Here is a 14,827-nt window from a genome sequence, read left to right as displayed (position 1 = left end):
TTACGAGAAAGCAAACTCATTTGAAACTTCTTATTGTGTACATGGTTTTTCTGCTTCCCTCTGTTCAATTAAAGTATAAAATTTTTAGACATGCAGAAGTCACTCAGGTGATGAGAGTTACCAGCTGAACTTGAAGATGAACCAAATGTAACTCACTTAAGCAGCCCTTAATGTGATCTCTTCATGAATATGACCCTTTAGAAACAAATTGCTACCCTGCTGGATGCAGCAGAGTAATTACGATATCATGTAGTATGAAGTATTATGCTTGCAGCCTGCAATCTTGAGGTTCCTTTTTGAAGTTGGATACAATTTTAATTTTCTTAATTTTTCATTAAACTAATGCCTATTTTTCTAATACCATGGTATTTTTGCTTTTCCTTTCCAGAATGACATTTCCTCATTGCCTAAAATTACAGAATCACGTGCTACTACAAAATTACCTTAATGTATTTTGTTGTCTTTTCTTTTGAAGGCCGTTCTTCCCTCTTCCCAATAGATGATGGTTTGCTGGATGATGGTCATAGTGATCAAGTTGGAGTCTTGAATTCACCTACATGCTATTCAGCTCATCAGAATGGAGAAAGAATTGAGCGCTTTTCTCGCAAGGTGTTTGTTGGAGGTCTTCCACCAGATATTGATGAAGGTGAGGTGCCTGAAAAGTTTTGGAGAGAGAGAGAAAGAAGGAGATTTTGAAAAACCTAAATGAAGTAGCAGAAATAATCCACCCATCAAAAGAAAGTTGTGTAGAGGGCTACAGCTATGTATCTTTGTCGTGAGAGCTGAGGGATACATTGAGCTTAATACCATTTGATGTCCTCTCTCTCGTTTGGTTTTGAGATGGTTCAGTTGTTTCAGAGTCGGCACTTGGGTTGTAGGCTTGTGTGTGGTGCCTGGAATTTGTGTCCCTGCTTATCCTGCATATCCTTTTCAAATACATCTCAGGCCTTCATAGTGTCCTCTGGCTTTGCCTGCTTTATTCTCTATTCATAGAAAACTTCTATTCATAATTGAATTTCAAATTTAATTTCACTACTACCTGAAGATCTCAGAAATCATTTAGCAAGGTTAATATTACTCCTGTTCGTAAACAGAGGAACTAAAGCAGAATAAGGTCAAACAACAGAGCACCTTGTGATGCTCTGGACTGTACATGACTAAACAGTAAATTATTTCAATTGTCTTTAAACCAGATTCTGAATTTAAGGAAGCACCACACCAATTTTCACCACTGCCCTTATTCACCCATGTGCTTACAAAGGTCTCCTGTTACTGAGAAATAAAAAACAAACCTAAGCTTAAAATCAGCAGAAATGTATTATGTAAATATTAGCAGTGTCAGTTTAAGTTTTTTCAGTAAAGTCAGAAATTCTGTTCCTTGATTTCCATGAAATGTCAGCCCTTCCTAGGAACGAAACAAAGGTCTTTGCTTGAAAGCAGTTTTCCACTGAGTTATACAATTTGTTTTAACTGCAACTATTATACTTGATTTTAGATGAAATTACTGCTAGCTTCAGACGATTTGGACCTTTGGTAGTAGACTGGCCTCACAAAGCAGAAAGCAAGTCCTATTTTCCACCAAAAGGTAAGAGAGTTGGAAGATTTTGACCTGTCACTAAGTGCAAATCTTGCTGTGGGAAACTCATCTTTGTCCAAGGGGTATAATCTATAATCTCTGTGAACAGTTTCATTCTATGATTGTAACGCATGTTCAGACATGGTTCCTTGCATACCGTGTCTAAAACCTGAGAGTGTTGGTTTAGTGTTGTGCTCCATTCTATGCTGGACTCCTGAAGATCCTCCATGTTCTGATTTCCTATGTATCAGATCAGCGTTGTACAATGTCAGTATTCCTTACTTCTGTATTTGCATTTCTGCACAGTTTCAAAAACTAACTAAAAGTTAGGTAAGATTTTCATGGGGAGTTCCAGGCAGGATTCATAAGATACATTTGGGTATCTGATCAAGATAATCAATATTATATTTATTTCAATTTTAGAATGTGAACCTCCTTTTAAGCACTGAATCTCTTTTAATAAAAGATGAAATACTGTTTTTTAACTAGTTCTAGAGTTTCTGTTAGACTAGATTTTTTTTTAATATATCATTTGAAAAGTGTTGGAAAAAAACATTTCTTTACATGAATTATGTAGCATAGCTCTGTTCCTGTACAATCATATATGATTCTTACAAAATAAGAGAAAAATATGATCCAGCTATGAAAGCAAGGCAGAGAGCATTCATTTCATAGAGAATGCAGCAATTCATTCCTTCCCTGGAAGTGGCAGAAGTAGTTATAGTGCCTGTATGCATTTTATTTTTCATTTATTTATCTGACCATTTATGCTAAGGAACAACAGTAGTATTATCCCAGAGAGGTACTCTAATGAGTGAGAAATGGAATTGAAAGTATTGGAATAGTATTTATAAACACTACATGGAAATTCTAAGGCTTTGTCTTTTTTTGTTGTCAGCCTGATGCACAAAGATACTGTTGAGTTAAATTTGGTTATCCTGTGGACTGGTTCTCTCTTCATAAATTACCAAGAGAAATTCTTGATGAATGATTCGAGGAAGATGCCATCTCTCAGAGTCTGTAATGAATAGATAGAAGAGGGAAGATGTAATTAACCTGAAGGGAAAGGATTTTGGCATTCATTTCCAAGGAGATACTCTTCTCTCAGTATCCAAACATTTGTGAACTCAGTGTTAAGTTGATTTCCCATGATTTTCAGATCCTTACTCAAAGTTTAATACCACTAAACATTCTTTAATCTTAAAACTTTATTCTAATTTTCAGTTTACTAGTTTATTCATCTTGGTTTGTAATGTATACCAACACATTAAAAATGCAATGTAGGTTTCTCTTTGTAGGTGTCCTGGAAATACAGCTTGCTGTCTACTGCTGAGTATTACTGTGTTTCTAACTGTTCTTTTCAGTGCAATAAATAGGGTCAATGATTATTTTGGAAATGATTTTAAAGAAATTTGTCCTTCTTAAGTTTTACTTCTGTGTATAGGCAGGATTTGTGTTTAATAAGATGTCTGAAACTGCTGAAGTTAGGCTAAACACTAAGAAAGCTTTGAGATTGATGACCAGTTAACAAATTAGTAATATGTGCTGTATTAGCCCAAGGGGTTCTCTTTTGATTCTGTTAATCTCCAGTTTCTGATGTGTTACTGTGCACAGAGTCAATTCCATGTGTATGGTTTGTTCAGTCTCATTAGAGGTTTGACATAGTGCTGCTTTCCAAAGACATCTCAGAATTACCCAGTTCTGGACTGATTTGCACGATAGTTTTCTCTGTGGTGAAGAAATACAGCCTGCTTCTCTTGATTGTTTGTTTGGTTTGGGTTTTTTTTTCATTCATGTTCCATTTTCCAGGCTTTGGTTCCTTACAGGCTCTCTGCTTACAGAAAGTGCTGAGGGAAGGCCAAGTTCATAATAAGTACTTCCTTGCTTGAAGAAATACAAAAGGTGTCCTGATCCATCAAGACTAGCTGCCTCCTGAGAAGCACCACCTGCTTGTTCTTAACTAATTACAGTTTGTATTGCTTCACCATAAAATCAGGCCCAAAGAAAACAGTAATTTTAGAAACTTCACACAAATCTTCTAAGGAAACCCTATTCTGAAGCAAAAAAAAAAAAAAACCAACTCTATTGAGATCAAAGTACAAAGTCTGTAAATGATCTGCCAACTGTAATGGAGAATTCTTTCTTTTCTGACTTGCCACTGTTTATCATAACTCTTGTTATTACATACTTGGCAAATACACTTATTTGTGAAATAGTACACATGTCCAAAGCAACTTGCTGAGGTGAGGACTTCCTATGATGATGAGACTCTCCAAGAAGCAGTTCTGCAAGGAGAGGCAAATCCAGAGAAGACCTTTCAAAGTATGCTCAGTTGTTTGTGTGCAATGAACTATTTCTAGTCCTTATCAAAGAGAGGATAATCTGATTTAAACAGGACGGTATCCTCAGCCATTGCTAATTGTCTGGATGCTTCACTTGCCTTCTATCACAGCAGTTGTGCAGTAGCTTCATTTACTCAAGGTTTTTGACTGCTGATTTAGAACTGACTGAAACCAGAAACTAAAAACTGTTTCTAGTTTAAGAAGCAAAAAAAAAAACCCAGGCCCATCCAAGTTCTGTTTCACTTGTTACCAGCTTAATTGACCACACTGGGTAGGATTGAACTCTGGGTTCAAGCAAGTAACCGTAGGTGTCTTCATGTGTGATTAGTGTCTAAGCTGCCTTTAATCAGTGGGAATCTGGCCAATACAGTCAGTGGAGTATGGAGGGCTACTCAGGTCACTGTAACATAAACACGTTGACCCTGATTCATTTACTCAAACCAAGGATATCTAGAAGATTTATATGGGTCTCACAGATGTGGCATGGCACCTGTTGAAGTCCCACACCATTCTGGAGTGTCAGATGAAGGTCAGTCAAAGCCTTAGAGAGGGTAAACTGTGCTAGACACCTCCATGTCCCACTTGGTCAGCTGAGTAACATTGACCACTGATCAGTGGTGTTATTAACTATGTCTCTGTACTGCAGCAGGAGCTTAAACCCAGTCGCTGCAGAAATACAGAGCTGCTGCTCCCTCCTACTGAAAAGTGCCTCAGCTAACCAGCTACATTACAGCTGTATCAGCCTGTTTTTTTTTCACTTCAAGTGTATTTTGGAGTTAAATCTCTGTCAAAGATGACTAAATGGAACAAGTGACTAATTCCTATTTGAAACATTAAATGTAATTACTATGATGATGGGATCTCTTAAAAGAGAAATAGATTAAAAGTTGTATGTCCTTCCCAAAGGTGAATTATTCTCACCACCAAATGTCAATCTATTTTCTGTATTAACCTGCAATTTATACTGATTCTTTCTGTTTTAAGCTAAGGTACAGCATTCTTTGGGCAAGAGCTGCTTCACATTGAGGCCATTTAATGTCCTCTGGGAAGAGTCTTCTCAGGATAGTAGAGAAACTAACCCCTATGTTTGAAATCGGTTATGCATTTGTTTGTCTAATCTTCCGTTCTTCTCAACACATGAATTCTTTATTGCTCTTCAAGATGCACACTACCATCTTTGCTTTGATGACCTCTGCTGTCTGTCTGCAATCAGAAATTGCCAGTGGTTAACTGACTTCTTTCAGAAGTAAAGGGTTGTTTCCAAAAGGCTTAGTAAAGCAGCCATGCTCCCTCTTGCCAAGCCTGCTCTAAACCAGCTGCTTACAAATTTGCTTTTCCATCCAGGTCATAGAATATAACTTTGTATGAAAATTCCACTTTTAGAAGTAATCTCGGAAAAGAAACTGGGATTTATGGTCCTTTTAAAGTTCTTTTTTATACTACAACCCTAATCATGCTGTCAAGCACCTGCTAAGCAAAAGAACTTGTAGATTTCATTATGCTATAACTGTTAAAATATTCTAACATGTGAGGTCTTTGCTTGTCTGATGGTCTGATTTTACTGTAGCATTAAAGAAGCATTTTCATTCCTATTTTTGTAGCATTTGGGATGTTTGCTGGGTCACTTATGTAACAAAGCACAGTGATCTAATCTCTAGAATAGAGATTAGTCCTTTGTGCCAAGTCGGATTTTCATTGTGTAATGTCTGAATTATGGTCAGCCTAGACATCCAGTAGATAATAGAGCGGACATGTTTGCTTTTATTTGGTTACTAGTATCTTTTGAGCGTTATTTTAAGGGTAGAACTTCTGTTGTTCATACAAGGTAGTACATAGTTGAAGATGGTGACTAATAAAAAGAATTGGTTTGACTTTTTTTTTTTTACTTTCAAAGTAAACACAATTCTGTGGAAAAGTCACTGGCAAAGATGATAAAGAAAAGTAAAGATAACAGACAAAATATCAGCTGGTTTGGCTTTTTTTCCAGGTTACGCATTCCTCCTGTTCCAAGAAGAGAGTTCTGTTCAGGCCCTGATTGATGCCTGCATTGAAGAAGATGGAAAGCTCTATCTATGTGTTTCCAGTCCTACTATCAAGGACAAGCCAGTAAGTAAACAGTAGATGGCCTGCAGGCTGTAGCTGCCATCTGTCTAAAGCTGCATTTGAAGTGATGATGATGATGACGATGGTGATGATGAAAATAATCAAAAGCAATCTACTGTTGGCAGAGCTCAACATCTGGAACAGTTGGATAATTTTGAAATTGTAGTGTTTTGAGTTAATAGGATTAAAACAGAGCACCTAGATGTGCTAATCTAACAAGGTTATGACTGTTTGACAGTTTGTGTATGCTGATGAGCATATATCCACGATGTAGGGAAATTTAAAGTACCATGCTGTTTCCTTTCCTAATTTGATAGGTTCAGATCCGTCCCTGGAATCTAAGTGATAGTGACTTTGTGATGGATGGTTCCCAGCCACTTGACCCTCGAAAAACAATTTTTGTTGGAGGAGTCCCTAGACCATTAAGAGCTGGTGAGTATATCTGTGGCTATTACTACACGCAAGCAGTTATTGGAAATAATTTGAACCATGCATGCTTGTGCATAATTATGTATGGATAGGTATAGGTACAGAAATGTAAAAAGAGAAGGCTCTGATGATACTTGAAACCACAGTACAGTGTTTGTGTATTCTTACATGTCTATAGGAACTGTTTTCATTTGGGTTTGGCCATAAATGGCTGTTCATCACTTGGACGTACTGGAAACTTCATAGCTAATGCTGTCAAAAAGCGTTTGGTCATATTTGCAAAACTGTGGTGTAAACTATGTCAGAAACAGTTTGTGTTTGAAATTCTGATATGATAACTACTCTGCTATATGATGAGTATGTGGAGCTCTGTACTTGCTTGTCACTGTGCATTAGTTCTACTGCTGTTAGGTTGCAGTAACTTGCTAATATGGACAGAGCAAAATCACAGGTGATGGAGTAGGAACAGAGGAGGAAATGGTACTCAGAAAGCTAGTACAGTCTGTATGGAGCAGCACTATATGATATTACAGGACTCTTTTCAGTGCATGAAGGAAAAATTCCGTGTTTCTGTAGCTGTGGAATGGTTCTGCAGCTTGGGCAGTGCTTTGTGAGATTGGCTGCAGTAGACTTTTACAATATCTTATGATGATCTTCTAGTTAGTAGGTTGAAGTAAATGTTGAAGTAAAATCATAAGATAGAGTGGTTCAAACACTGTTTTCTGTTAGAATTACTCCTGGACTTCATTAATCTTCCATAAACAATAGAAATTAACTTTATTCCTACAGAAGGATGAGCTTTCAAAATGGAAGGTGTAGAACAAGAAATAAAGTGCAAATTTGGTGTATGAAGACTATTTTTTCTATTTTGTACCTGCAATGCTTATGCCTTTCTGTTGTTTTACATCTAAGACTACATTTGACTGCAGTACAAGCTGTGTGAATGAGCATAAACACAGCATGTTCCAACTGCAGATTAATTTTTTTCTTTAAATTCAGTCCAAATACTCCAGATTACTGTGCTGGATGTCTGTGATAAATTTAATGGATACATTTTTAGGCTTAGCTTTCAAATGTCCTGTGTATGTGAAAATGAAACTTTTATGCACTGTGAAATAAGAATCATGACTTCACAAGAGCAGTAAAACTTGAGGAGATTTTTCAAATAGCTATTGAACATCTGTGATGACACCTTTATAACCTAACACAGAGCATACTAATTCTGGAGAAATTAGTGTTTTTCACCTAAATGAATTTCAAGACTGAATTCAGTTTAAAATATTACTAGAGGTTTGCTAAAATACTGGATCTGTATAATCTGAGATCTTGTTTCTGTGGACTTCAGTGTCCGTGTTAAGTGTAGCACTTCAGAGATAATCAGACTCTGTGTAGCTGATGAAAAGATGCTAACTACATCTTCAAGTTCAAGTAGGACATAGGGTAACAGGATAGACAGAGTATGTACCAAGGAATCTGTGGCATGTGGATCTATTTTATACAGCTTACATTCTGTGTCTGCCCAAAAAGCCTTTTGCTGTAATCCCCCGAAGAAAACTGCCCTGGAATTTCAGTTCCAGGTTATCAAGGACTTTAGGAACTCACAGTTTCGTTGTTCCGTGAATATATGTACCCACCGTGTGAAAGATCCATCTGCTGAGTATTTCATAGCTTACTTGATGTATTTCTTGATACTTCTCTTACATCAGCTGTTGAAAAGTTAATTATTAAAATTAACTGGTATTTTGAAACACAGGCATATTATCTAAAGCTTGTGCTGTAAGAACAATTTAAATGCACAGCATTTTGTTTCTCACCAGTGGAGCTGGCCATGATCATGGACCGTCTGTATGGTGGAGTTTGTTACGCAGGAATCGATACTGACCCTGAGCTGAAATACCCAAAAGGTGCTGGCCGCGTTGCTTTTTCCAATCAGCAGAGTTACATTGCTGCCATCAGTGCTCGGTTTGTTCAACTTCAGCATGGCGACATTGATAAACGAGTAAGTTACCCAGAAGTCCCAACCCAAGTACACAGGGGCAGTGAGCTTCTCAGGATGTGGTAGTGTTGCATCTCATTGGATTTCATGTCAGCTACTGCTTTTCACGGGTTAAACCAGGAATGCCACCAAACAAACAAGCAACAGTTTATCATCATCATCATAGAATCATAGAATGGTGTGGGTTGGTAGGGACTTCCAAAGGTCACCCAACCCCCTCTGCAGTAAGCAGGGACATCTTCAAATAAATCAGGTTGCCTGAAGTCCTGTCGAGCCTTACCCTAAATACCTTCAGGGTCCAACCACCTCCCTGGGCAACCTCTTCCAGTATTCCACTACCCTCATGGTAAAGAACTTATTCCTGACATCCAAACATCCTTGGACATGTGTTAATGTGTTCTTTCCATTTCGGAGTTTCTAGTTTTGTTGTGTATGAGCAAAAGGCTTAAAGGTCTTTTTCTCTCCCTTATTCTCATGAAACCAAATTCTCTGATAATTCCTCTGTCATTCATAGGCAGCTCTAGTATTTCTTGGTTTCAGATTAGCTTTATATTTGCAGCTGCCCTTAATTTCAGATGTAATTGTCAGTGCTGAGCACTGCAGAAAAACAATGAAGCTCAATAGCTAAAATACAAAATGGCTTGTCCTTTCTGTTTAGCATTTACCAACATGTATTTCTGTTTGCTGTGTATGTTATTGCTAGCTAACTTACTGAGAAAGCTATTCATCTTCTTACTCCTAATTAGAAATGGAAGAGTAGCGAAGAGAACTGGTGTTTAAATTATGTCAGTTTTAAGTGTCACTGAGTTTGATGTCAAGAGCCATAGAGGTAGTCACTGGTATTAATAGATGTTCTTTTTTGAAAAAAAAAAAGGCAAGGTCTTAGAGGAAGAAGGGTTGAGTAAGTAAAGTAGTTCAAGGTCCAGTCTCCTCTACAGATCAAAGACATGGGGAAAAGAAAGTAGTACAGTTAACAAAAGCCTGCTGTAGGGAGGTCACATGTGCTTCTCTCTTTCAAATAGGCAAAGTAATGCAGCTTTTCATGTCTGGCGGATACCACTTGCCTAGGGAGCTGAGCTCCCCAGACACAGTCCTTTCTAGAGGATGAGTAGGTCTGGATATGGGTAGTGATGTAGCTTTTACATTAAGATGTGACAGCTGCGTTTTGCTGGTGGGATTGCTGTCCTTGTGACTTGCAGCTGACTATAATAGGTACCTTTTGGCTAGCTGCATAGCAATGACCCTGACACTGGAACTGTGTCAGACAAAACAAAACTATTAATGATCCTACTTTAGATTATTTGGACAAAATGGGAGTAAGGACCAAAATCCAGAATTCTTTTAGAAACACTAAATGGGTCATTTGGCTTCAGCTTGGTGTATCTTAGGAGCCCTCAGTTTGGCTGTGAAGTCACCTCACTTCAAAAGTAGAGGTTATCTGCATGTCCCATCCAAACTAGTGCTCTCTCAAAGGTGAAACACGAACTCTGTAACCAAGAGACACTTTTATCTTAATCTTCCTTTCCCCATGGGAGTGTCTTTTGCAGTAGTGGAGTAAGTGGTAGACTGGCAGTGCCATCTCATAAAACAAAAGAATTCATGAGCCTGCCTGTGAAGGCAGCATTTCCAAGTAGGTTAGTTTGGGTTGTTTTGTGATAGATGATCAGAGATTTCAGGGCTCTTTTGGTGCTGGGCAGGCTTCTGCTTCCAGTTTGCAGAGAAACGGGTATAACTTGTTACTGTGAAATACAACACTGAAATACTTAAAGGAAGATGAAAAGTTAATCTCCTGTAAAACAGTGGGAATGTGCAGCAGGCTTCATGGAGCTTGGGCAGTGGGGGAAAAAAAGATTAAAACAGCCAAAATAGAAACCCCAAACAAAAATACCACAAAATCTACCCCAAACACTAGATTTCAGAAGCACAGCATTTGAGTTATGTCCATGAGATTTAATTTATAAAACCAGTAATCCCAGTGTTTCTTTAATCACAAGTATAGTTAGTATCTGTAGATAGTTGTTCATGGGCTGGAGAGATTTTTGGGGAAAAGAAAGGAAGAACAAAGCTTTTTCTTTAAATTAATTTTCAAGAACTAGAAAAGGAACGCTAAGCAAAGAACACGAATTATAATAATTAGAAAACTGTGATGATTCAGATATTTAAAACTCAAATATTCTCTTAAATCCTTGTTTTTTCTTATTTTTAAAATATGTCCTACTCCTGAGGTGTTTCACTTGCAAAATACAGCAATACCAAATCTAAGTGTTTGAATAAATTGGTTATTAAGCCTTGTGATAGGGAGGGTATATGAACTTCTTTGTTTATTTCAGGGAGGCCAAGTCTTTATTTCAAGTTACCTTCTCAAATCATATGATCAGTCCGTAATATTTATACAATTATATATTTATAAATCCCCCAGTTATTTGCATTACTGAGGAGTAACAGAGAACAGCCTCTTTTCAGGGAGCACTTTGACTTTTAACTGTTTCTGAAAGTATGAAAAAAGCTGTTTTCAAAAATACTTACTTGCTCCATGGAGTTTATACATTAATGCTTGCTTTGGCTCTGAAAATATCCTGAAATCAGTAGTACTGCTGATAAACAGAGGTGCAAGTAATTTGTATAGATCTGTAAACCACTGATTTTTGTAAATGAGCAAAGATAGTACTACTTTACTGAAATCTTAGAGGCAGGCTATTTTCCTACTCTTTACCTTAGCACAGCCTTTCTGTGCCAGTTGTGTCCAGTTCCTGTAGGTCTGCTGTCCTTTTGCATTCTTTTCATAACCAGTTTTGACAGTGTAAAAGTCTCTATTCATTGCTAAATTGTGCAGTTCACCTGTTTTATCCTTCTGAGCTTTAGTTCAAAGTATTTATAGCTTGTTTTTTGTACACACCTTTTCCTGCCTTAATTGGAAATCTTAGTGTCACAGTCACTTAACAAATGTTGTCTATGATCTTAACTTCTTCCTTACCTAAGTACGCTGCAACTCCAGTTCTTTTGATGTGCAGATACGTTTAGTTTCTCAAACCAGTGTTTTTCTTCAGTGAAGTGCTTCTCATCCTGTTTTATCATATATGAAAGCTCATTTCCAAATATTTCTTTGAAACTTGCTTGGAATTTTGGCTCCAAATAAATCCTTCAAATGTATTTAGCTTTCATATGCCAGCAGGCTGCATGCACTGCATGTCCATTCCCCAAAGTACTTCTCTAATACCTTGGAAATCATCTTCATACCCATCTTGGTATTTATGCAGTGAAGCTTGAAGTATGTCCTGCTTCATTCTTCCAGTTGTTTTGAACCTTGGACACAGTTACTGAATAAGGTAGCTGTTCATTGGACACGTTAGTGTAATTTATGATAAGGCAAGTTGTAGTGAAATAAGAAGAGAAGAAATTGTACTGAATGTAAATTACTGGAAGAGTCTTGCTCTTATTTCGAACATGAATCCATGTAACATGGCAAGTGTGACCTCTGCTTCTGAAGCTAAGGACATGAAAGCTATTCTGCTGTAAAACTTTGGGGCAGGTAGCTATATGTGTATGTCTTTTCCTCTGGAGACAGAGTGGAAGAGTGTTTAAAAGTACTTACTATTTCCAACATACTCTGAGTATAGTACAAGAAGTCAAGGTCTGCATGTAGCATTCTTCTCAGATAGTATTACGCCAGAAAAATATCTCCTTCAGCAGTGATTTTTAGTGTGCACTGGAATAACTCTTCTTGCCAAGAAAAGGCAGAAAATGCCATCTCTGAAAGTAAGGAAAATGGGGAAGACAACAGTGCGTTACTCAGCTAATTTTGTCTTTTATTATGAAGCTCCTCTTTCCATCTGATCACAGCCTGTAACAGTTCAGTTGTGCAGAGACATAATGCACATTTACCACTGGACTCCTGCCACTTTTCCACTCTGGCAGTCAGATGAGTTTGGGAGACAAAAGCTGTGTGAGACAGGTGTTTCTAGCAGTCTGCAGACTTGCAAAATAATATTCTAAAAATATTTTCAGAAATGCATTCAAACCAGGTTTCTGTGTAGCTCAAAGCCACAAAAAGGGAAAGGAGCAGATGACCAAAGTCAAAAGCTCCAAATGTAACCATGTATTAAAAGAAGGGAATGAGTTTACAGGGAACAGGACTGCTAGAAGATCTGTATTCCAGACTGCAGAAACAACTTTCAGTTTGCACACAAAACGAGTGTATGCAGGGACTTATTTTTAAAGGGTTAATGTATAAATGGGTACATTCTTTTATGATGATTTTTCGGGTTTTTGTTGTTGTTTTGGGTTTTTTGCTTAACAGTACAGGATTTGCCATCATATAGGGGTTCATTCAGGAGCTAATGAGATTAGATGGGAAATTTTGGGCCTTGTTAGCTTGTTCTCTACACATCCTTCCATATTGTTATTTGGCAGAGGCATCCCTCCAGAGTACATTAGGAAAAGTTGTGATGCAGCAATTTGTTGCATGTATAATGTACTTCTGCAGATCTGCCATGAAGTGTTCTGCTTACTCTATGGCTAGATCCATAGTTGATCACAGAATCACAGATTCACAGAATGTCAGGAGCTGGAAGTGACCTCAAAAAATCATCTAGTCCACACCCCCTTCCAGAGCAGGATCAATTATACCAGGTCACACAGGAACATGTCCAGGCAGGTTTTGAATATCTCCAGAGACAGAGACTCCACAACCTCTCTGGGCAGCCTGTTCCAGTGTTCTGTCACCCTCACACTAAAAAATTCTTCCTCATGTTTACATGAAACTTCCTGTGCCTCAGCTTCCACCCACTGCCCCTTGTCTTGTCGTCGGGCACCACTGAGCAGAGCCTGGCTCTGTCCTCCTGGCACTCACCCTTTACATATGTATAAACATTGATGAGGTCACCTTTCAGTCTCCTCCAAGCTAAAGAGCTGCAGCTCTCTCAATGATAAATGATTCAGAGTAGCCAGTGATTTGTTAGATAAAGGCATTAATGTCTAATTGATTTTTTTTTAACAACAAAACCAAAAGCCCTGAATGCCTTCATGTATAAAACTTCCTAAGCAGGAAGAGGTATTAAGTGGCATTGTTTCTGCTTTGCTCCAACAGGTGGAGGTAAAGCCATATGTGTTGGATGACCAGATGTGTGACGAATGCCAGGGTGCACGATGCGGTGGGAAGTTTGCTCCTTTCTTTTGTGCCAATGTCACTTGCCTGCAGTATTACTGTGAGTTTTGTTGGGCAAATATCCACTCTCGTGCAGGACGTGAATTCCATAAGCCATTGGTAAAGGAGGGGGCTGACCGCCCACGTCAGATCCACTTCCGCTGGAATTAAAAACATGGTGAACCAGCATCTACATAAGGAAAGAAGGGTGCATGTGGCTTACTGTGTTTGAAGATACTGACATGCAGAAGAAATAAGTGCATTCTTCTGCTTTTCACCCCAGCTATCAATACATGCATCTTTTATCAGCAGCCAAAACACTACAAGCCTCTTGTTTTTCACCAAAACCCTACATCTCAGGCTTACTAATTTTTGTGATATTTTCATGTTAAAATAAAAATGTTTTTTTGTATTTTCTCCAAGTTATTTTTATATGTAAAAGTTAAAACTAGATATGAGAATGTTTTTTGCGTAGGGGCACACAGTCTGCTGCTATATTTCGTGGGTGAAGCGTGCACTTATTTCTAAACATGGGTTTTTAACTTCAAGATCTGCCCCAGTAATTTACCAAAGGTAGCAAAATAGTGAAGATGGAATATGTCTGCTACAAAAAAAAAAGGACAAAAAAAAAAGCTTATTTTTATTGTTGTTGCTATTTTCAGTGTATACATAAACTAAAAATTAGGGTTGATTTTTTGCTCTCCATTTTGACTTGCAAGAAATAATACCTCAAGATAATCTGATTTATTAGCTATTTTTAAACATTTTTAATCACAAGCTGTATTAGCTTTGCTGCTATATAGGTGTTATGTGTAATGCCACCTATTAATACGGGATTGAAACGTTTTAAGACACACTGCATTACAGATTAAATGCAGGCAGCACAATATGGCCTAAACTGCCATAGTTTTAGAATGTGAAGAAGAAAAAACAAAAACAAAAAATTGCATGTTTACTTTACCTGTATACACCATATGCATGCACTAGAACTATTAATTAACCAGAGGTGAGTTATTGCAGATGTTCAAAAAAAAAAAGGCTCTCTTGAAACTAGGTAGCATGAGCAAATTTACAAAATTTGTTACAAAAAAAAAACCATAAAACAAACTTGCATGCATTATTGTGACTGAAGTAAGAGAAAAAACAAATGTCCTACATGTGTACAATATGCAAATTTAGTTTTAGACTAGAAAGTGCAGCCATTTTGTGACCTGGTCAGTAGTGGAATTCAATTTTAT

The 14,827-nt window shown here is 37.7% G+C and overlaps 1 protein-coding gene across 3 annotated transcripts in view; it reads left to right on the top strand.

Annotated features, from left to right (window-relative positions):
• Positions 1-14,827, top strand: part of CPEB2 (cytoplasmic polyadenylation element binding protein 2) — a 49,683-nt gene that overhangs the window by 31,986 nt on the left and 2,870 nt on the right. For all 3 annotated transcript variants that reach the window (XM_064151430.1, XM_064151429.1, XM_064151427.1), the window contains 6 exons: positions 476-646; positions 1,496-1,585; positions 5,906-6,024; positions 6,339-6,453; positions 8,268-8,449; positions 13,533-14,827. The exon at positions 13,533-14,827 is cut by the window's right edge and continues 2,870 nt beyond it. In XM_064151430.1, coding sequence (XP_064007500.1) covers positions 476-646; positions 1,496-1,585; positions 5,906-6,024; positions 6,339-6,453; positions 8,268-8,449; positions 13,533-13,760 — 905 coding nt within the window. In that variant the 3' untranslated portion in view covers positions 13,761-14,827. The remainder of the gene's footprint in view (positions 1-475; positions 647-1,495; positions 1,586-5,905; positions 6,025-6,338; positions 6,454-8,267; positions 8,450-13,532) is intronic.

The sequence above is a fragment of the Pogoniulus pusillus genome, chromosome 11 (assembly GCF_015220805.1).
Source record: "Pogoniulus pusillus isolate bPogPus1 chromosome 11, bPogPus1.pri, whole genome shotgun sequence".
In the NCBI taxonomy this organism is placed as follows: Eukaryota; Metazoa; Chordata; class Aves; order Piciformes; family Lybiidae; genus Pogoniulus; species Pogoniulus pusillus.
Note: the sequence above shows the minus strand (reverse complement) of the source record. Positions and strands in the feature narration are given on the sequence as shown.